This window comes from Odontesthes bonariensis, chromosome 15, assembly GCF_027942865.1.
Source record: "Odontesthes bonariensis isolate fOdoBon6 chromosome 15, fOdoBon6.hap1, whole genome shotgun sequence".
Taxonomy (NCBI): domain Eukaryota; kingdom Metazoa; phylum Chordata; class Actinopteri; order Atheriniformes; family Atherinopsidae; genus Odontesthes; species Odontesthes bonariensis.
Window position 1 is genome coordinate 25,150,949 of NC_134520.1, and position 21,518 is coordinate 25,172,466.

The 21,518-nt window shown below is 41.5% G+C and overlaps 2 protein-coding genes across 5 annotated transcripts; one reads left to right on the forward strand and one right to left on the reverse strand.

Moving 5' to 3' along the window:
* Nucleotides 1-933: 933 nt before the first annotated feature.
* On the forward strand, nt 934-13,936 carry LOC142400627 (regulator of nonsense transcripts 1). Of its 4 annotated transcripts, none has more exons than XM_075485682.1 (24): nt 934-1,315; nt 1,693-1,835; nt 2,471-2,560; nt 2,955-3,122; nt 3,726-3,906; nt 4,117-4,278; nt 4,447-4,534; nt 4,766-4,864; nt 5,012-5,120; nt 5,309-5,468; nt 5,796-5,914; nt 6,060-6,224; nt 6,471-6,585; nt 7,263-7,406; nt 7,658-7,871; nt 8,002-8,119; nt 8,403-8,559; nt 8,775-8,917; nt 9,165-9,339; nt 9,762-9,843; nt 9,934-10,098; nt 10,248-10,468; nt 10,731-10,853; nt 11,107-13,936. In XM_075485682.1, exons 1-23 carry the CDS (start codon nt 1,145-1,147, stop codon nt 10,848-10,850), a joined length of 3,309 nt encoding a protein of 1,102 aa, XP_075341797.1. In that variant the 5' UTR covers nt 934-1,144; the 3' UTR covers nt 10,851-10,853; nt 11,107-13,936. The 4 variants fall into 4 exon arrangements, with proteins under 4 accessions (XP_075341797.1, XP_075341798.1, XP_075341795.1 ...); XM_075485683.1 differs by having other exon boundaries at nt 4,447-4,531; XM_075485680.1 differs by having other exon boundaries at nt 4,447-4,864.
* Nucleotides 13,932-19,182, reverse strand: ddx49 (DEAD (Asp-Glu-Ala-Asp) box polypeptide 49). Its single transcript, XM_075485684.1, has 13 exons — nt 18,940-19,182; nt 18,341-18,464; nt 17,920-18,005; nt 17,403-17,524; nt 16,690-16,877; nt 16,285-16,425; nt 16,014-16,089; nt 15,738-15,814; nt 15,547-15,644; nt 15,217-15,291; nt 14,884-14,972; nt 14,609-14,680; nt 13,932-14,185 (listed from the first exon to the last, which is right to left on the reverse strand). The coding sequence occupies exons 1-13, from the start codon at nt 19,052-19,054 to the stop codon at nt 14,021-14,023; spliced, it is 1,428 nt and encodes a 475-aa protein (XP_075341799.1). The 5' UTR covers nt 19,055-19,182; the 3' UTR covers nt 13,932-14,020.
* Between the last annotated feature and the right edge of the window lie 2,336 nt (nt 19,183-21,518).

Genomic DNA, 21,518 nt, shown 5'->3' on the forward strand with positions numbered 1-21,518 from the left:
GCAAACTGAAAGCAACTAATGCTTTGATGCTTAAATGATATATAGACTTTGGCTTTCTTTGATTTAATTTAGGGGCTGCATGTGGTGTACCCACTGTTGCCTCACAGCAAGAGGGTTCTAGGTTCAATCCCCACCCGGGGCCTTTCTGTGTGGAGTTTGCATGTTCTCCCTGTGTATGCGTGGGTTCTCTCCAGGTACTCCGGCTTCCTCCCACCGTCCAAAAGCATACATGTTAGGTTTATTGGTGTCTCTAAAATTGTCCATGAGAGTGAGTGTGAGCGTGTGTGTGTGGTTGTTTGTCTCTGTGTGGCCCTGTGATGGACTGCCGACCTGTCCAGGGTGTACCCCGCCTCTCGCTCGATGACCGCTGGGATAGGCTCCAGCCCCCCCGCACAGTTGGATTAAGCGGGTAAAGAAAATGGATGAATGTATGGATGATTTCATTTAAAAAATATTAAATTCAAGTATAAAAGGACTTCAGAACTCAATGTAAGATTGGGTTTTGATGCAAAGCTCCTTAAAAGGCTCACTTATAAGTTATAAAGAAGAAAGCAAGTAGCCAATACTTTAGAGGTACATAATATATAAAGACAAACTTTAGGGGCCCATTTTGCTGGACTTGACTGGCAATCCACTAGAAACTTGATAAAATTGATATTTGGTGATGTATTCAAGCATATAGCTGGTCAGGTAATTCTCAGCATATTTTTGAAATCCTGAAAACAATAAAAAAAACAAAAAAATTTTTTTTTTAATATTTGATAGAAGAAATACGTATATGTAAGTATAATTTTCATATATAGCCGGATCCCCCGTGGACAGAATAGTTCCTTTAAAGACTCTTTTCCGATTTGATATCCGTAAAAAACGACAGAGTGTGACAGCTTACTGAATAACCTATCTGTGCTGTCCAGCCTCCAGTTAACGTCACACGTTGCGCGGCGCAGGGAAGTCCGTCACCGCCGCTGACTGTTGGACCTGCAGAAGCTTTTGAGGTTCTGATCGTTTTCATTTTTATTTGGGTTCAAATCCAGACTCTCGGTGACGCTCTCTGAGACATATCGACAAATAAACACCGTGTGGATTTTAGTAGTCTTTACACAAACCCGGAAATCGTTGATTAAAACGAAAGTTAAGGGTCGAGATGAGTGTGGAGGCGTACGGGCCGAGCTCCCAGACCCTCACCTTTCTGGACACCGAGGAAACGGAGTTGCTCGGAGCAGACACCCAGGGCTCCGAGTTTGACTTCACCGACTTCACGCTTCCCAGCCAGACGCAAACTCAAGGCCAGACCCAGAGCCAGCTGGACAGCCAGGTTCGAAGCTTTCCATTTCACAGGAAAGGCGCGACTTACTGACGTTAGCGGCAGTTAGCTAGCTTACCAAGGCTCTCTGCTAGCCCGCTATTATTGGTTCTCGCCTTAGTTAGCTTCCAGTTAGCTAGGTTAGCACCTTAGCAACACTGTCAACTAAACTCCCAAAGTAACGCCAGTTGTCTTGGCATCTTTATTTTGAGCTGTTCGAAGCAAACCAAAACTCACGGGTAAATCTTATACGATCGAAGACCGTAATTAGGAGCACTGACAGTCAGTCAAGCTGTAGTAAAAGTGGCTTACACGCTCTGTGTGCCTCAGCCGTTTACTGCTAATCGTTAGCATTGAGTTTGTTTGGTAAAGATTGGCCTCTGCTACAGGTAAACGGTCCAGATGAGGGTCTTCACAACGGTGGAGTTGATGACTCCGTGGCCAAAACCAGCCAGCTGTTGGGCGAACTCAACTTCGAGGAAGACGAGGAAGACACGTACTACACTAAAGACCTACCTGTGCACGCTTGCAGGTACTGTTACAGGAACCACACCATGCTAGCATACCACATGAACATCCCCAGAGGAAGTGATTATATAACTTCATTATATCTGTTACTTCTGCTCTAACTTTTACACAGTGTTTCAGTAACTACTTATTTTGGTCATTAAGCTTGATTTTACACTATACACACGGTCACTATCCTCACTGATAACCACATCGGTTTTTAAAGCTTTGTGATCATTGCACTGCTAAGACTCTCACTTGTCAATAAGGAGACTAAACATACAAACCAGCTGTATAAGTAGTTTACAAATTAATATAGCAAGTCATTTAGTGGCTCCTAATATGTTTACAAACTGACATGTTATAGCTTCAATGTACACTTAAATTGTTATTTAGTATTTTATATTATGCATATCGAAAATAAGTTCAAGAAATGTTTTAAATAAAGCTTAAATCTCTAGACAAAACAGTTCTTAAAGTTCATTGAAGGAAAATACAAGCTGGTTATTGAGAAACTTATCATTTTTAAACGTTAAAACGGGAAGGGTTGTGTATGTTAAAATGGGGCATTGGCTAATGAAATGCTATTTTGTGTTTTCCTGCCTGTGATCAACTCATGTATTCTTACTAAGTACTGTTGTGTCTTAAATGCCTTTACAGCTACTGTGGTATACATGACCCAGCATGTGTGGTGTATTGTAATACCAGCAAGAAGTGGTTCTGTAACGGTCGTGGCAACACATCTGGAAGGTTTGTAGTTGTCTCATCCTGTAACCGCAAATATATTCATTTCAACAAAGACCAAACATTGAACTGTAACAGGAACAATAACATTGACACAGTTTACATTAAATACTGTCAGTTTGTCAGCCAACCTTGGGCTCTCAGATGGTGTTGAATCTATATGGTAAAAGATCTGTGTGGTGGTGTTTACACTATTCAGATGTACCACCAGTGGACATTATCAAGAACCATCAGGAAATTCATTTTAACCCCAGTTTGTTCACAATTGCGAACTGATCCATTAATCCTGTTTTGTTCCGTGTCTCTGTATGGTGTACAATCAGTAATCAATACAACATTCAGTGGCGTTGAGTTTTTGATGATGTTATCTGTTGTTTCTGCTCCACTTTCTAACTTGCAGCCACATTGTGAACCACATGGTGAGGGCCAAGTGCAAAGAGGTGACGCTGCATAAGGATGGGCCACTGGGTGAAACCGTGCTGGAGTGTTACAATTGTGGCTGCCGCAACGTCTTCCTCCTGGGCTTTATCCCAGCTAAAGCTGATTCTGTGGTGGTGCTGCTGTGCAGGTAAGTGGCAGGTGGTGTGTCTTTGTGCACTGGTGAGCTATTCTCTAACAGTGTCCTAAAATTCTTTACATTCTTTCAACTCTGTCCTTAAAGATGGCATTGAACCTTTTTGAATCTACATAGGCAGATTCTAAATTTGAAACGGGGTGTTGACCAGCAACTTTATTTGTAGGGAGTTTTTTTTTTTTTTACATTTTAGCCCTGTGAGTTGTCACTTGCAGTCTCTCAATTGTTACCAGCTGATGAAAGTTTAAATGGAAAAAAAAAGTTTATCAGTGACGGATCACAATTTAAACCTGTTTCTGAAAGCAAAACATTGGCAAAAACCTTTATGATAGCTTTTCTAAAAAATAGTTGAAAGATATAATTTCTCATTAGATAGCCAACCTAGTATGATTAAATAGCAAGTGTTCTAAAAATGACGAGTGTCAATCAAGTCGTCAGAACTTGATGAAAACTTGGTGGTAATTTAAAAGAATTACATTCTGAGCAAATAAGTGTTAGAGTTGTAAAAACAACTTCTCAGTGCTATGACATGTCTTATACTGCTGTCTGGGGAGCTTACCTCTAACGCACATCTACCTTTCCGGTCTATCTATCTAGGCAGCCCTGTGCTAGCCAGAGTAGCTTGAAGGACATCAACTGGGACAGCTCGCAGTGGCAACCGCTGATCCAGGACCGCTGTTTCCTGTCCTGGCTGGTGAAGATCCCATCGGAGCAGGAGCAACTTCGGGCACGTCAGATCACTGCCCAGCAGATCAATAAGCTGGAAGAACTCTGGAAGGTATGCATGATGGCCTCTTGGATGTTCTTAGGGGGAACTCTCTTAGAACTCACTTTAAAATATTAAATGGCTGTCATAGCTTTAGTGTTACAGTTGCTTATAAGGATGTCTCCTCACCTAGTTTTAAAGGCATCAGTCAGTAGAGCGAGAGTATTTGATAAAATGTCATAGTTGGGGTAGTTGTTCTGACTTTGTCTTTTGTCTGTAAAGGATAATCCTACGGCCACCTTGGAAGACCTGGAGAAACCTGGCGTGGACGAGGAGCCCCAGCACGTGCTGCTGCGCTACGAGGATGCTTACCAGTACCAAAACATCTTTGGCCCCTTGGTCAAACTGGAGGCCGACTACGACAAGAAGCTTAAAGAGTCACAGGTACCTGAGCAGCAATTGTACAGGGGAGAGTTAAGGATACTTGGAGACTAGTTGTGCTGTTGTTGGAACCCTCAGAGTTCCATTAATGTCCATTAATTAATGTCTGATATTATCTGTGCCAAATCATTTGTTGTAGTTTATGTTATATTTTGATTTCCCTTTTTCTAGACTCAAGACAATATAACAGTCAGGTGGGACCTTGGGCTGAACAAAAAGCGGATTGCCTATTTCACACTGCCTAAGACAGATTCAGGTGGTAATACTCTGATTTCCTACCAGTGGTTCTGTGTCGCACACGTAGCCCTCCCCATCTCCCTTCAGTCCTCAGTATTGCATGCAGCATCCTCCATTCCCACATCCGTTGGTGGATTTTGTGTTTGGATTTGTTGTTGCGTGTGTCTTTTTTTTTTTGTTGTTGTTGTTGCAGCAATTTATTTTATAGGTAATCAGCATAAACGGACTCCTGACTTGTTTTTGTCTATCCCAGACATGCGGCTGATGCAAGGTGACGAGATCTGCCTGCGGTACAAGGGAGACCTGGCACCTCTGTGGAAGGGCATTGGCCATGTCATCAAGGTCCCTGACAGTATCCTTTAGACTGTTGGCAGTTGCATTATATAGTCTTTAATGTAGCTTACCCCAGACCCCCCCCCATTGTCACCCATCACTACCACCTACCTGCCAGAAATTATGTGAAGATAAGCCTGATTTCCTTAACAGCTCCCGTTTAAAGACTATGGGGATGAAATTGCAATTGAGTTGCGGAGCAGTGTTGGAGCACCTGTGGAGATCCCACACAACTTCCAGGTGGACTTTGTTTGGAAATCTACTTCCTTTGACAGGTATGCTGAAATTTTATTGTCCTAAATTCTAAATTCCAAAAGAAGCATTTGATTTGTACTGTTCACAGGATTATTTTATGTAATAAGATGTGAATTGATTTTGGTTTATCTGCTTTGGTAAAAGCAGCGGTTCCCTTCATTGTACAAATACGATAAATTGACTCACCTTTGTGTATACATTGCTGCAGGATGCAGAGTGCCCTGAAAACCTTTGCTGTTGATGAGACCTCTGTGTCTGGCTACATTTACCACAAACTTCTTGGCCACGAGGTTGAGGACGTCACCATCAAGTGCCAGCTGCCAAAGCGCTTCACTGCCCAAGGCCTGCCAGACCTCAATCACTCACAGGTCAGACTTGAATACGGAGTATCTTGTGATTCATGTTATCTATCCATCTATCCATTATCTTTCCTTTATCCAAAGTTGGGTCATGGAGGCAACAGGTCCACAAGGGAAACATATAGTTTATGTTCTATTATGTACAACAGTTAAGCACATTTTATATACATTTTTAAGATGAAGACAGCTTGTGAAGACAGCCACTGCTTTAAAAGAAGAAAAAAAGTAATTCCATTTGTTAGAGGTGCCAAAAATGTTATTTTATTTATTTATTTTTTTTTACTTCAAAGAAGTGTTTTTCCCAGTAGGGCTGAATCATTTTGTGTGTGTGCTTAGGTGTACGCTGTGAAGACGGTGCTGCAGAGGCCTCTGAGTCTCATCCAGGGTCCTCCTGGAACTGGGAAGACTGTCACATCTGCTACAATTGTGTATCACCTGTCCAGACAGGGCAACGGGTGAGGCAAACATTTGTTATGAAGTTTTTATTTTTTAGATTTAACATCCTTACAATGTCAGAACTGATGTTATTCTGCCTTTATAACTAGTTTCTTGAGGCACCATTCCTGTTCTTATTCTCTCCATGGTGCATGTGTGCTGTAGACCAGTTCTGGTGTGCGCTCCCAGTAATATTGCTGTGGACCAGTTGACTGAGAAGATTGACAAGACCGGCCTGAAAGTTGTCAGGCTGTGTGCTAAGAGCCGGGAGGCCATCGAGTCACCAGTGTCTTTTCTGGCACTCCATAACCAGATCAGCAACATGGACAGGTCAGTGGAATAGAGAAAATTAGTGCTAAAGCAGCCAATTCAGTGTCATCATTATCATTATATTTTGAGTCTTTGTTCATTAACCAGATGAGTTTGAGATGTAAACATGTACTTTTGGGATTTACAGCAAGCAAGAAACATAGATGCCAAATGGAAATAAATCTCAGAATGCATTAATGTGTTTTAAACAACGTCACAGTTATGTATGAATTAGTCAGGGTAATCTGTTGCACCTGGTCTCCACAGTATGCCCGAGCTTCAGAAACTACAGCAGCTGAAGGATGAGACTGGAGAGCTGTCGTCTGCTGATGAGAAACGCTACAGGGCTTTGAAGCGCACTGCTGAGAGGGAGCTGCTTATGGTGAGCAAGTGCAGAGGGTTTTCACTTTGTTTTATACTGGTGATACGCCGATCAATATTTATTTGCTTCTCTTCCATTTAAAAAAAAAAAACAGAAAAAAAAATAGCAAGTCATGATACTTTGTTAACTTAGGTGTCACACCAAACAGTCACTGGGGCAACAAAGTAGTTTTAATCTGAAGCAAAGTGCTCAAAAGCAGTTTTGAACGCTTATCGAGATTGACGACATCTAAAGCAAAGTCCCAGTCCAAGTTACAGCCTACCGTCCTCTGTGTGCTGTAAGAAAAACTGATTTCTGCATTGCTATTTTTTTTTTTTTTTTTTTTTTTTTGCATTGTGTCTTTCCTCCTGTTCCCTCGTCCTCCTCTTCTCGGGGGCAACTATGGAATTTTACCACTGTTGAATACATATGTTATCAGGCAACTGCAGACAGATCTGACTCTGCGGACAATGTCTTGCTTTCATGTGTGTAAATGACATAACCTCGGTGTGTAAATGACAGCAGTGCTCTGCAACGTCAGCAGGCTGAGTGATAAAACAAGTAAACAGTAAAAGAAAAACCAGATATTGCACTGCTTTATTTGACACTTTAAACATTTGACACTGTTAGATGGGACCTTTTTGTTCCTCTGCTTGTGACGGCACTAAAAATGAAAAATGATTTTCTTTATCGTCTAGAACGCAGATGTGATTTGCTGCACCTGTGTTGGGGCTGGAGATCCCCGCCTGGCCAAGATGCAGTTCCGCTCCATCCTGATAGATGAGAGCACCCAGGCCACTGAGCCCGAGTGTATGGTGCCCGTGGTGTTGGGAGCCAAACAGGTACCAGAATACACACGTACAACCTAAAGAGACCTCTAATCTCCGTCCTTACAGCTGGTCAAAGGCAAACCGATCTAATATGTCAACTGCTCGTGTTTTTACTGCAAAAGCAGGAGACAGCTATGACTCCTGCTATCATGTGACATAGTTTGTAATTATTATATCAAGTAGAATATAAACTTCTTACATCTTTCATTAAACTAACTCAATAAACACACTTGTGTGGTTCTTTTTTTTTCTTTTTCTCCCAGCTCATTCTTGTTGGTGACCACTGCCAGCTGGGTCCTGTCGTGATGTGTAAGAAAGCAGCTAAAGCAGGTCTCTCTCAGTCCCTGTTTGAACGATTGGTGGTTCTGGGAATCCGGCCAATCCGCCTGCAGGTCCAGTACCGCATGCACCCGGCTCTCAGTGCGTTCCCTTCCAACATCTTCTATGAGGGCTCCCTACAGAATGGTGTCACTGCAGGTTTGTCAAACATTTCTGTCACTACTGTCAGGACTACAAAAGCATTTTTCGTGTTGCCTGTACATCAGCAGTTTAAACATCAAGAAATCCTTCAAGACCAAAACATAATGAGATCTTTATTTTTCCCCAGCTGATCGCATCAAGAAGGGCTTTGACTTCCAGTGGCCTCAGCCAGATAAGCCCATGTTCTTTTATGTGACGCAGGGTCAGGAGGAAATCGCCAGCTCTGGAACCTCATACCTTAACAGGTAACATCACACCTTTTCTTGAGTTGCTTTGAGTAATTTAAAACAATATAAATAATGAGCTATGAATGGTTTGAATGGAAAAGGGATAACTAGGAGGTGCTCTCCAACAGCCTTCACTGTTGCACACTGAAATAGTTGAATTGTGTAAAAACATTGGCAGAAAAGCATTCCTTTAAGCCTTTTTTCCATGTGACATCATCCTAACAAACCAGTGTTTATTTATTTGCAGCTGTTTATCGCATTATTAAGCAGTGCAGGCTTTAACTGATGCTTATGTTTTAAGGACCGAGGCAGCCAACGTGGAGAAAATCACCACCAGGTTACTGAAGGCAGGGGCCAAACCTGATCAGATCGGCATCATCACCCCTTACGAGGGTCAGCGCTCCTACCTGGTCCAGTACATGCAGTTCAGCGGCTCCCTGCACACCAAACTCTATCAGGTACAAACACACCTGATCATCCTCGGCAATAAGATTTACCCGTTCCATTTTTCCTTTAACAAAATCATCAGTACAATCAAACGCCCTGTGTAGTTGAATAATTTCAGGCATTGGCAGATCTCAGGTTTAAATGTCATCTGTTGCTCTGTGATAACCAAGAAAATGACTTTATCTGCTCTGACAATGCAATCTTTCCTTCTGTTGTCACGCCTTAGCAAGTGGAAATCGCCAGCGTGGATGCTTTCCAGGGCAGAGAGAAGGACTTTATCATCTTGTCATGCGTCCGTGCCAACGAGCACCAGGGCATCGGCTTCCTGAATGACCCTCGCCGTCTCAACGTGGCGCTGACCAGAGCCAAGTAAAGACCTTGGGATAGTTCAAAGAATCAGCATAGAGTCATCCACTGTCAGCTTGTTTATTTATGATAAACCCTTTAGAGTTCCGTGTAGAATATTCTTTGGAACCTTGCAAATCAGATGCTTCTTAGAGCTGCACTTAGCCAAATTCAGACAGATTTTTATCGTCAGTTTCTTCAGTGTGATTGAATCAACTCTGCAACACTCTTCCACCACTGATCTGAATTTCTGTGTGTCTTGTGTGGAAAGATATGGTGTGATCATTGTGGGGAACCCCAAAGCCCTCTCCAAGCAGCCGCTGTGGAACAACCTGCTGAACAACTACAAGGAGCAGAAAGTCCTTGTGGAGGGACCCCTCAACAACCTGAGAGAGAGCCTCATGCAGTTCAGCAAGCCCCGCAAACTGGTCAACACCATCAACCCCGTGAGTGGGACCACATGCATGTTCAGTACCTCGGGTTGATAGATCATTTTTGACATGCTCCTTCTGATCAAATTAGTAATGATTAATCAGCATCGGAGTGTACATGTAACGCTGAAGCATTTGATCCTTACAATTGTCTCCTACATCTGTTTATAGTCTCTGTTAGAAGGAATAAAAATGTTCCTGACTCCATCATCTCAAATGTCAGTTTCCCAGTTTGATATTTTATTCAATATCTTGAGAGAACTTAAGTTAATTTAACTTTTGGCTTTAATGAAAAAAATTATCAGTGTTTTTTTTTTTGTTTTTTTTAATCACCAGATTATTATTTTTAGACTAGATAATTAATCAAGGAAATATTTTAATCACCCTTAATCTCTGAAGGATGAAGACTTTCTAAATGGTGACTGTTTTTTTTCCAGGGAGGGCGTTTTATGAGCACTGCCATGTACGATGCCCGTGAGGCCCTCATCCCTGGCTCTGCCTATGACCGCAGCAGTACTGGTATTTATTTACCAGGTCTAATGTTTGTTTTTGTTTTTGTTGTTATCAGTGGATGTATTTAACACGTCTTGTTTTTAAATTTTCTTTCAGCTGGACGTCCCTCCAACATGTACTTTCAAACGCACGACCAGATCGGGATGATCGGGGCAGGGCCTGGTCACATGGCGGCCATGAATATCCCTATACCCTTCAACTTGGTGATGCCTCCAATGCCTCCACCCAGCTACTTGGGTCAGACCAACGGCCCTGCTGCAGGTAATGCAACTCAAACTACGGCATTACTAGTTTGTTTCAGCGATGGTCAGTTAAACAACATAATTTGACTTTCTGTTGGTGGTTGGTTATCATTCAGGTTTATGGTATATAGTGGTGATTGCATTCTCTTTTGCTGTTTGCACATGAAGGCCGTGGTGCTATGAAGGGTAAGCCTGGGCGTAGTGGGCGGCAGAGGATGCGCGGCTCTGGAAACCAGGGTACCAGTCAGGGTAACGGACCGAACAGCCAGGTCAGCCAGGACGGGGCCTCCCAGTCATTTTCTCAGGGGCCACTGACACAGGGTTACATCTCCATGAGCCAGCCCTCTCAGATGAGCCAGCCTGGCCTCTCCCAGCCAGAGTTGTCCCAGGTAACACACTATCTCATAAAGAGAGCAGATGTATCAAATATTTATGTAACCTGTTGAGTTTTTCTGTAAACATAGCAAGTAAAGTATTGTATGGTATGGTTAAGCTAAATCATGGGACTGCATTCTTTATGTATATAGTTTAAATTCAGCAATTATAATAGTGAGGTGTTATCAAGTGGTTTTGCATCAGAAGATTGAAGAGAATCGGCACACTCATAAAAGCTGAAGTGTCTAAGGATGTGTCTTCCATTATTCTCTACAGGACAGTTACCTGGGCGATGAGTTCAAGTCCCAGATCGATGTGGCTTTGTCCCAGGACTCAACTTACCAGGGTGAACGTGCATACCAGCATGGCGGGGTGACCGGACTGTCACAGTACTAAAGTGTAAGTACAGTAAATGTGTTGTCAGCTGTATTGTAGCACATTTGTGAGATTTACTCTTGTTTCAGCGTCCAGGTATTGCATGTTGGATAATAAATCCTGTAGTTCACTTAATCACATTGAATGGAAAAGAAAAGTTACACAGAAAGCTGTTAACTTTTCCCAATAAAAGCGCTGATATTTTGGCAAACTTGTACCAATTAATTTTCAAACAACACAGAAGCATGGGTTTTAAACCCTGTTTTGTGTTTTCCAGATTGCCTGAAGAAGGGAGCTAGGCTTGAGCTGAGCTTAGTTCATCAGCTTTTTAATCTGGGAAATAATAAAAACATAAAATGGATACCTGTTTTCCTCTGCTACATCCGAAGCACCATGTGAAAGCAACGGGATAGCGAAACCAAACCAATGACCAACGAGAGAAATATGATGGTAGAAGAAGAAGAAGAAGAAAGCACTAACAGATGGGCAAGCAGATGGAAAAGGAGGCCGCGTGAACAAGCGAGAGGCAGGAACCGATGCCCGTGCGTAGTGATGGAGGGAAGTCGAGAAGATGGCGGCGTCTGGTCGGGCTGCTGAGGGAAACAGTGGAGAGATGAACTTTCTCTCATGAGAATCCAAAAGCGATTCACCCCCAACAAAATGATCCAGCCAACACCATTACACGTACAGCCTCTGGGGAAAACCAGCAAAGCTGTTACGGTGGAGGATCAGAGCTCTTCAGTAGAATTTGTAGAATTCATTCTTCAAACTTGGACAGAAATGGTTGCAGAAAGTTTTTTTTAAACATGCAGCGCACACAAAAAAAATCCCCATGCTGGATATTGGTTGTCTATCAACCTGCATAATGTCCCAGACTTTTTCAGATTAGGCTTATAATGGGAAGAAAATCCTCTACTGGGCCCAAACACCTCGGCAGCCTCTGAAGGAAGCAGGAGTCGACGCACCCTCTCGGCGAGGAAATAATAACACTGGTTTCTGTGCTTGAGTCTGATATTGAAATACCTTTCATTTGCCTTGAGCACTGGCTCATTCACAAGGTCTTTAATGGGGTGGTTTCGACCGCACGTCAGCCGTGGACTGGCGCGTGGATGTCGGACTGTTGTTTTTTTTTTTTTTAAAGGCATGAGACGCGAGTCTCACCGATGTCGCGATCGTCATGGGACAGTTTTTCTTCTCTGAAGTACCTTTCTTATCACAGAGCACAAAATTGCTAATAAAGTCAGTGAAACTATCAAACATGACCAGCATTGAATATTCAGCTCGGTGTCATGTGATGTTTCAGCAAAGGCTTTTTTCTTATAGTAATCTTTTGAAAGCAGGGGTTGTTGACGTATCGCTGTACTTCATGACCAGATGTTTTGTTTTTTTGTTGTTGTTTTCTTTATTTTTATTATTATTTTTTTTTAACAACATTCTGTATTCTCAGATAGGAAAATGCTTAGATGCTTTGTAATGAGGGATTCCTCATGGGATAGTGAACTCACCACGCCCATCAAACGAATCCCTGCTTGAGGTGAAAGACAGTAAACAAGGGGGTGGGGTGGGGTGGGGTGGGGGTAGTAGATGAGGCTTACAGGCAGTTGTGGCAATCAATCCACCAAAAATAAGAAAAGGAAGGTGGCTGAGAAAGGAAACAAGTTCAGCTCATTGCCACAGTCAAAAATTTAGAGCAAAAAGTGTGGTTTTTGGACTTTACAGTCCAACTCTAGACAGGAGCCATCTTTGTTCAAACCAGTCTTATGACACGGAATAATCACATCAGCCAAGGCAGCCAGGCAAATGGCCATATTGCTGAAATCTAGAAGAGATAATGTGAAAGATAACTGGGTTGAAAATGAACCCTGTAAAATGTACAATCTTGAAAGACCTTTGTTTCCTGAGTGAATTATAATGCAGTGGAAGCGCCATCAGCACTGACCGGACAGTGGTGAGGAGATGAAATGAAACAAAACGAAACACGAATGAATGAGAAACCAGAATCAGTGCCTATAACCGGTCAACCTTCACACGAACAGCTGCAGCACAAGCATGAATGTAGTTAAAACCAGACTACCAGCATATAAAAACCTTCCAGGCAGCAGAGGGCTCAACAAACCTACAAAAAAAGGACTTTTTTTTTATGGTAAAAAAGAATCAGGCCATGTAATGATGAGGTTCGTGAATTTACCAGCTGGGTTGTGTTGAGGACGGGCTGATGACAAAAAGCCACCTTCCTTCTCTGTGGAGCAAAAACTGGCTGGTAGAATTTATTTTACCTTCAGTGGACGTTAGATTTGTGCGAAGCTGTTTTGCCCGCTTTATGTATTTTTTAGTAGTTCCTCTTTCGATATATCTATATGATGCTAAACCTTCCTGGAGAACTCTGAACCAGAACCCTGAGTTGATCTATACTTTGCTTTCGTCAAATGAGTTACTGCTGTGTGCATTGTTAATGATGTTCAGTTGAGTGTTATTTGGCCATTTTGTGTAGTTTTACTAAATTCTGTCTTTTGTAGCAACTTGCTGATCACAGGAATGAGGCGTAAGCTGTTCCTTCTCTTCATTAAGACTTTTGTACCTTCCTCAAACTCTCCAAGGGATTGTAGTTTTGTAAGTCTTGTAGGAGAGACCTTTTCTGAACACAGTAAGAATGTAGACCAGTTGTTTCTCACCTGCTTCCATTTCTACAGACATGTGACAATCATGTTTCAGGTAGATGCCGACTTGTTTGTTTTGTTGACATTGTGCGAATCTTATTTGTGCTGTGTTTTAACATATCAACCCGCTTCACTGACATGTTAATAGCTTTAAAAAGACAACTGCTGCCCTATTATTGTATTGCTTTGGGTTTTTTTTTCCTCCCCATCTGAGCCACAATCAATTTCATTGTTCAGTGATCATTGAAGAAGTGATTCAGTTGTTTCGTTGTTAAACGTTTGCATCCAAGCTGTTGATTCTCTCATTACGCAGAGATGAAACTGATGGATTAGACACAATGTGATGTGAATACACATTTGAAGTGAAGTCTTATTTGCAGTGACGTTTCATCACGAGATGGTGGTTCCCTTGTTTAACTGAATCAATAAAGGTTGTCAATTTGAGCCGTTTTTAAATGGTAAGAAATTTATTTGCTCGTGCAACACACATCAGGTATTATACAGAAATAAAACTTTTATGTACAAGAAGCAGTTTCATGATGATGCAGACTCTGCTTTTGTCTGTTTCTTCATCACTTTCTTTTTCAGTTGACCTTGTTTCTGCCTCTGAATGTTCTCCTGGATTTTCTGTTTAAACTTCTTCTTCTGGCTCCTGATTTTCTCCAACTCGGCCTTCCTCTTGGCCTCCAGTTCCGGATCCTGAAAGAGCAGCAGGGTCACCAATCAGTGAACGGTCAAGTGGAAGTCCTCATTAATAGCTAAATCTCTTACTGAACACAGGACAGGTAACATTTCAGTTTAGAAGCCCTACAACATTTTTGCTCAAAGAGACAATTTCTAAAGTCTACAGCAATACACTTCCTAGCTGTGCACAGGTATCTTTTTCAAATAATTGGAACTGAACACAGTCCTCATTTTCACAACAATGAGGCTCAAATACAAATCTTCTCATTAGAAACATGAATATTTATGATAGTGGGCTACGGAATGGAAGCCGTAAAATGATGCCTGACTCAGCCTGACTTGTGTGCACACATGAAACTTAACTTTGCCTTAAAGCCAAGACTGATTCAGAGCATGAACAGATGGATGTCTCCACTGTTTAAAAAGAAGTGCACTTGCCTTCCCCTCCAGGATCAGCTGTTTCCTCTTGTTGATCTCCTTTTTCTCATCAAAATCTGTTGACTCGAGCCTCTGCAACAGAGTTTGCAGTCAAAGCATAAATCAATTTACTAATATAACCCTTAGAAACAAACAGCTGTGACTATAGATGGTTCACATTTTTACACCTTCAGTCACTAAAATAAAGAAGTAGTTTTACTTTAGGACATCTCATAAGCACTTAAATATCACAAGTGGAGATAATAAATGAATGTAAAGAGGAGAAACTTCCGTACTATTTCACACTCCCGCCGGGTCACATTGACCTGCGTGAGGATCTTCAAGACTTCTTTCTCCTCCGCAGGATATTCCTTCAGCTTGGTCTCTGCAGAAACACAACAGGCCAGTTTGTGAAATCAAAGGTGTTAACACAAAGAAATCTGACCCGAGGAGGACACTGCTGGAGCTTAAAAGCACTTTAGTTCAAAGACAAGCTGAGGATTTTAGTAGCCGTGCCATGAGGAGATTGTGTAGCTGTTCATGTATTTAACCTCACACGTGTCGTGTCCTTTTTAAATTTTGTAATAAAAGACGAAACGTAGACTATCGAAGCCCCTGATGTGACTTACTTGTCTGTTCTTCAATAGAATGAACCAGGTGGATGTCGTACTGTGTCACCAGTGTAATGGACACTCCGTTCCTCCCTGCGAAAGAAGTAAAATACACTTATTCATGAGCTGTATCAGATATAGCTTAATTGCCCACAAAGAATTTGTTTCCAGTCGTTAGAGACTCAAGCAGTACAGGCTTCATACAGACAAAGGATCAAATGCAAGCAACTTAAAGATTATAGAAGACAGTTGGCAGACAGTATGTTATGCATAGAAAAAAAAAAAAAAAGTACAGGATTGGTTTTAAGGTTTCTGATATTGATACTAAAAGCTGAAGGTTAACAGCACCTGCTCTGGCTGTTCGCCCGACTCTGTGGATGTAGATCTTGGGAAGGCCTGGCGTGTTGTGGTTAATGACGACCTGGACAGTTGGGATATCCAAACCCCTGACGGTCAGAACAAACAGAAAACATGAGAACAGGACTGCTGTTTGTTTGCAGTTCTGGTGACAAACATGGCCGCTCCTCAGGATCACCGACCTGGCAGCTACATCTGTTGCAATCAGGATCTTATAGACGCTGGCCTTGAACTTGGCGAGGTTTGCAAATCGCTGTTTCTGGAGGGTAAGAAGAGCGGTTGTTTATTCTCAGGGCTCACTCTATTTTTATCTCCTTTAAGCTCAGCTTGTCCGTCCTTGTTTTTTTTTTAATGAGACAAATACAGAACAACTCCCACAATTTCAGTAGATTACAAAATAACTGATCACAGTTTGATGCGGTTTCTCGAGATTAAATTGCTGTTTGGACAAGTCTCACCTGTTTCATCATGGAGTGCAGGGAAATGGTTGGAAAGTTAAATTGGCGCAGCATCATGGTGAGAATCTGGCAGTTCCTTAAAAGAGTTTTAAAATGATACATTTACAGAACAATAAAATGCACGTTTTCTTTTACATAAGCACAAGACTTCTGCCATGTGCGTAAAATATCTAAGCAAAAGTAAATGATTTACATAAACTAAATACACACTGTAAACTTTGCTTTTAATTGCTGGAACACTAAACATTTGAATCGCTCATGGCTTTCGCACTTGCACGTGTTGGTAAAGATGATGATAGACCAGTCGTGATGCTGGTCGGTAAACATCTGGATCAGGTGGACCAGGTAAGCATCCTTCACCTTCTCCGGGGTAAGGATGTACCTCTGGTCCAGCTCCTCCACTGTACGTGTCCTGAGAACAATAGTGTGAAAAACCAATTCCTTAAAAAAAAAAGATTCACATCAGTTTTATGCATTTGTTATTTGCACTACATTTGTTTAAGAAACACACTACAACTTCTCCTACGGCTTGTGTTCCTTTTTAAAAGGTAACAGAGAGGATTGAAGGCAGAGAATCTAACTAAATGCAGCCCTCACCACCTCTACTAATGATTTGGACAGCGGCATGCAGCAGGTGAAGGAAAAAGCTGCAGCTAGACAGCAGCAGGTTACTTACTCTGATGTGCTTTCCCAGAAGAAAGGTTTGTTCATGGCAATGGTCTTCAGCTCCTGCAAGGTGTCAGTCAGTGTGGCACTGAACAGCAGCGTCTGGCGTTTGGCTGGTAGGATCCCCAGGATCACCTCCAGGTCTTTGGTGAAGTCGGTGCAGCCCTGTTCCAGCAGCCGATCTGCCTCATCCAAAATCTGACACACACACACAAAGAGGATTTCACAAACCAGCAGTCATAGAAAAAGAATAATACTGATAATTCTAATACTAATTTAGAATAGACATATGTTTTTCCTTTACTTCATCTGAAAAAAAGGAAAATATTACAATTTCATTGACATTTCTTGTGTTCGGTTATGAAATAAAACTGTTGCGCGTCTTATCCATGTTTTATTTTTACTACATAAAATCGCTGAATGAACATCCAACAAAAGTAGTGATAACACATTTTCTTTCAACATATGAATTAAATTCTGAGTGTTACAAATAGCAACTTCAACGTCAAATTGATCTTCCTGTGCATCTGAATGTCAGACTGCTGGTTTCACGGACGAAAGGAAACCACTAATGTTTTATATCTTGGGCCAAAAAGGAGCTTCACTGTGTCAAAGTTTAGTCTGCAGAAAGTTACTACCCAGTCAGCAATTAACTTATTCACTCAATTTAAGTCTGGACATAACCAAACAGATTATTCATTTCTTGAGGTTTCCAGAACTCACCAGGAACTGGACTTTGCTCATGCTGAAAGTGTCGGAGCTGCGGATGTGATCAGCCAGTCGACCCGGCGTTGCGACCACCACATGAGGCTGGTTGGACAGCTCCATGGCCTGGCTCACCATGTCTGCCAACAACAAAGCACAGAGGAGAGTCAGCACACAGAATCAAGACAAGTGGGTGGTTTATGGTACCTGGGAACAATGTTTACTATTAGTTTAGGATAACCAAAGGAACCGGCTATGTTTGATCATGTTCACCCTAAGACAAATGATACGGTCTCTGACTTTTTAAGTGATTTCTGTAACACAAAATGTTCAGACTCCATGTACTGTACCAAACATGTTCAATACTAATGCCAAACAACCAACAGATGAAATCTATTTGACTTTTTCTGCATACAGGATGTGTATAGTAGGTGCAGCCTCACTACTAGATCTAGGTTTTAAAAAGAACGAGATGCAGGATTCAAGAGAAAATCTTGCAGCCATTCCCAACTGTGTGAGTGAGGTGCATAGTTACCCATTCCACCGACGATAATGCAGTCTTTCAGACCCAGAGGCTTCCCGAGAACTCTGAACTGCTCGGCGATCTGATAGGCCAGCTCCCTGCATGACATCAGATTTACAACATTTGAGAGCGTTGGAAATATGGGAAAGAAACTTAGGTGCTTTAGACCCGGTTATCACATTTTAAGCATCTCCTTCGTTGAAAGTGTTCTTAAAAACGGATTAATCTGCAATTCGAATGTGGAATTTTGCCTAAGCTGAAGTGACAACATACTCTATCCTCCAAAGTATAATCACGAGTCGTGATATCAACACAATTCATGGATTTGGAAACCAGACTATAATAATTTCCATGAATATCTACAAAAGAATTGGTCGATCGTGTCGCGTAATTTTATACAAACAGAACAAAATGCGTGTCTGCGTCAGCTAACCTGGTGGGAGTAAGCACCAGGCAGAAGATGCCATATGGGTCCTCTGACAGTTTCTGCAGCACCGGCAACACAAACGCTGCTGTCTTCCCACTTCCGGTTTTGGCACAGCCCAAACAGTCCCGACCTGTGTGGGGGGGAAAAAGATACCTCATTAACCTTCACCAAGCTCTGGTTTACAGTCATACATGCACACAAACTTAGATCTTAACACCTACTGTATGTCTTTTCATCTTAAATCTGACTTGGATACTTACTAGTTGTAAACCTCTAAAAAAATAAAAATAAAAAAAGTGAACACTGGGAAAACAAACGTCTGGTTTCAGACTCCCGAATCACAGAAATCTCAATTTAATCAGAACCATTAACTGAATTTCTCTTTAGCTGCAAGCCATCTGCCGTATTCAGTGACGTATGCCATGTCCTTGTTGTTCATTCCTTTGTTTCCCTCTGATTAGAACCACAGCCAGTAAAATGGTACATACAGTAAATACGAACTGCATGATTTATCGTGACTGCTGCTCCCAATACACTCATTACATTAAAGGCATACAGCCAGGTGATAAGTTTTCAATCAAAAGGAATCACAAAGTCTGTCTCACCTTCGAGGATGGCTGGCAAGCAGTTTTCCTGGACAGGAGTGGGTTTGTTGATCCCTAGCTGTTTACATTGTTTAACCAGCCAGTCTGACAGGCCCAACGACGACAAGTCACCCATTTCTGATTTATCCCCTCTTCCGAAGCTTAAAGAGACTTTCTGTGAACGTGTCGTCACAGATTATCGCTGAAATGCTCTTATTTAAACGTACAGAGACATATCCTCGTGGTGATCCAGGGTCGCTTTATGATGACGTAATAATATTACACGTAAAACGTGCAGACAGTCTAAATGTCGCCCTCTGCTGGCCAAATAGAAATATCCTTATCGCCTTTTTAACAAAGCAGCAGGGGGCATTAGTGCTCCAGTCACAGATTTATAGAAAAAACGTATTACACGCAAGATCAGTCCAATCCGGTTTTGAAATGTCTACTTTTCACATAAATAAGACAGATGTCACAGTTTAGATGCCAGAAATGTAATATATGAACTTATAAGAAAGCACAAATAACTCGTATTTAAGAATAATACAGAATAAATGAAGAAATCAATAGACGAATCAGAGCTGGCATTAGACAGATGAAACGTTACCCTACTGGTACTGACCATTATTCCAAATTCAATTTTTCATTCATTTGAAGGACAAATCTTATAATGGGATATTTTGATGTTGCAATAGGTCGATTGTTGTGTACTATCCACTACTATTAAATCTCCCAAAATTGTTGATCAATAACAGTCTAAAAGTACTGCTCTGCTTGTCAGTGTTGGAAACACAGAAAATATTGAAAATGAGATCAGCATTAAAGGTTAAAAAAACAGGCATTACAAGGATGGATCTCATTAAGAATCTTAAAATAAACTAACTTCTGACATCATTGGTGATTAGAGTTAGCCAGTTCTTACCTTTACCAGAGAATTACAGGTATATTTCACAAAAATATGTTTTTTAATAGTGATGGAAGCATATTGAAATAAAGACAGCCCTTAAAAACTTATTATTCATTGTTTTTTACCTGCAAAATCCCATATATTTATGATTGAAAACAGTTGTGGAACAGCCTCAGAGTGTTAACTAGATTTTACTTTGAGCAGTTTTAACACGGCGCACTCAGCCGCAGTATCTTGTTGTTGATGCAAGCATAAGTGACCAAGGTTTAAAGCACTGCTTCCTAAGTTAAGAGTGAAGAATAAATATCAATACTAATCCTCTCTGGTACACAGGCTGGCTTCTTATATAAAGACTTTTTTATTGCAGTAAGAAGCCATTTTAAAAGTCTCTGTTTTCATGGGTTTTCAATTAGTCTGGCCTCTAGCCACACAAACAGCAAACAAAACATAATGCGAGGATCAGAATCAGGAAAAATCCTACACATACTTTATTTCATAGTTCCATCCATGTGTAAGTTAAAACATTGGCTCTCCATGTTGTTTTTCCTGCATATTCAAAACTTCTAAAGAAATGAGGGCTGTGTCACACACAAATTCAGATTATTATTTATCGTAAGAGGTTTTGTTAAGTGCTTGAACAGTCATTGATCCACTGAACCCAGAGAAGAATCGACAGTGCCAAAAAACACTTGTTCTTATGGATCTAGTGGCTGATATTTTCCCCAGATCTAGTCTAAAGTTGACTCCTCAGCCTGATAACAGGAGCTGTGGGTTTCTACTTTACAGATGGCCACACCACACTTTCTTTGAAATGTGTATCTCATTTTTCCTGCACTGTCATTAACATGGCAATATGAGCATATTTTTATGTGTACAGATAATTTGGATCCCAGAATCTTCTGTGAGGGGATTCTTTGGCACCCATTGGTCTCAGTGTGGCATGTACAGCTGTGGACAGCTGTGAGTTAAGCATCACAGAATCTGAGTAATGCAAAGCTCCCAGATAATCCTTTGTCCCACCCAGAGATGGATCTTTCTTTTTTTTTTTCATCTTCAAGTTCAAATTCCTGAGCCCTGAGTTTTGAGTCCTTGACAAGTCACAATGTCCCCTTTACCAAAACTTACCATCTAAACAAATCACGCCTTTGTGGGTCTAAAGATTATGGGGAATTGTAGAGGATTCATGAGCTGAAATTATTTGTGGCAAACAATCTATATAATGTATGTTTTTATCTTGCAGATATATTTCTAAAGGCTCATGCTCAAATAAAGACTTGAGTGTAATTTGTGCCAAGTTTGAAATAATTTTGACCTTTTTCAAGTCAATTGTCAAGTCGTCATATTTGTGACTCTAATCTATTTTGAGTCCATGCCTCTTCAAACTTTATTTATATGGCACTTTCAAACACCCCCCCCCCCCCCCCCCCCTCTTCACCACAATCTGAATCTCCCACACTGTCAGCGCCCCGTATCCACGCCCCGTTGTGGTCTGGCTTTACTTTGTCAGCATGTCAGTGCTGAGCAAATGCTCCTCTGAAATCAGAGCATATTCATTTTTTTAATGGCTGAAAGCTCATAACCCTCTTTAGTGTACAGAGGATTATGTGCTCACAAAATACTAATCAGCTACTTATATCTGAGTGCAGCTTATTTCAAAGCCCCTCTGCTGCTCCTGACTTCTGGCGGCTGTCTG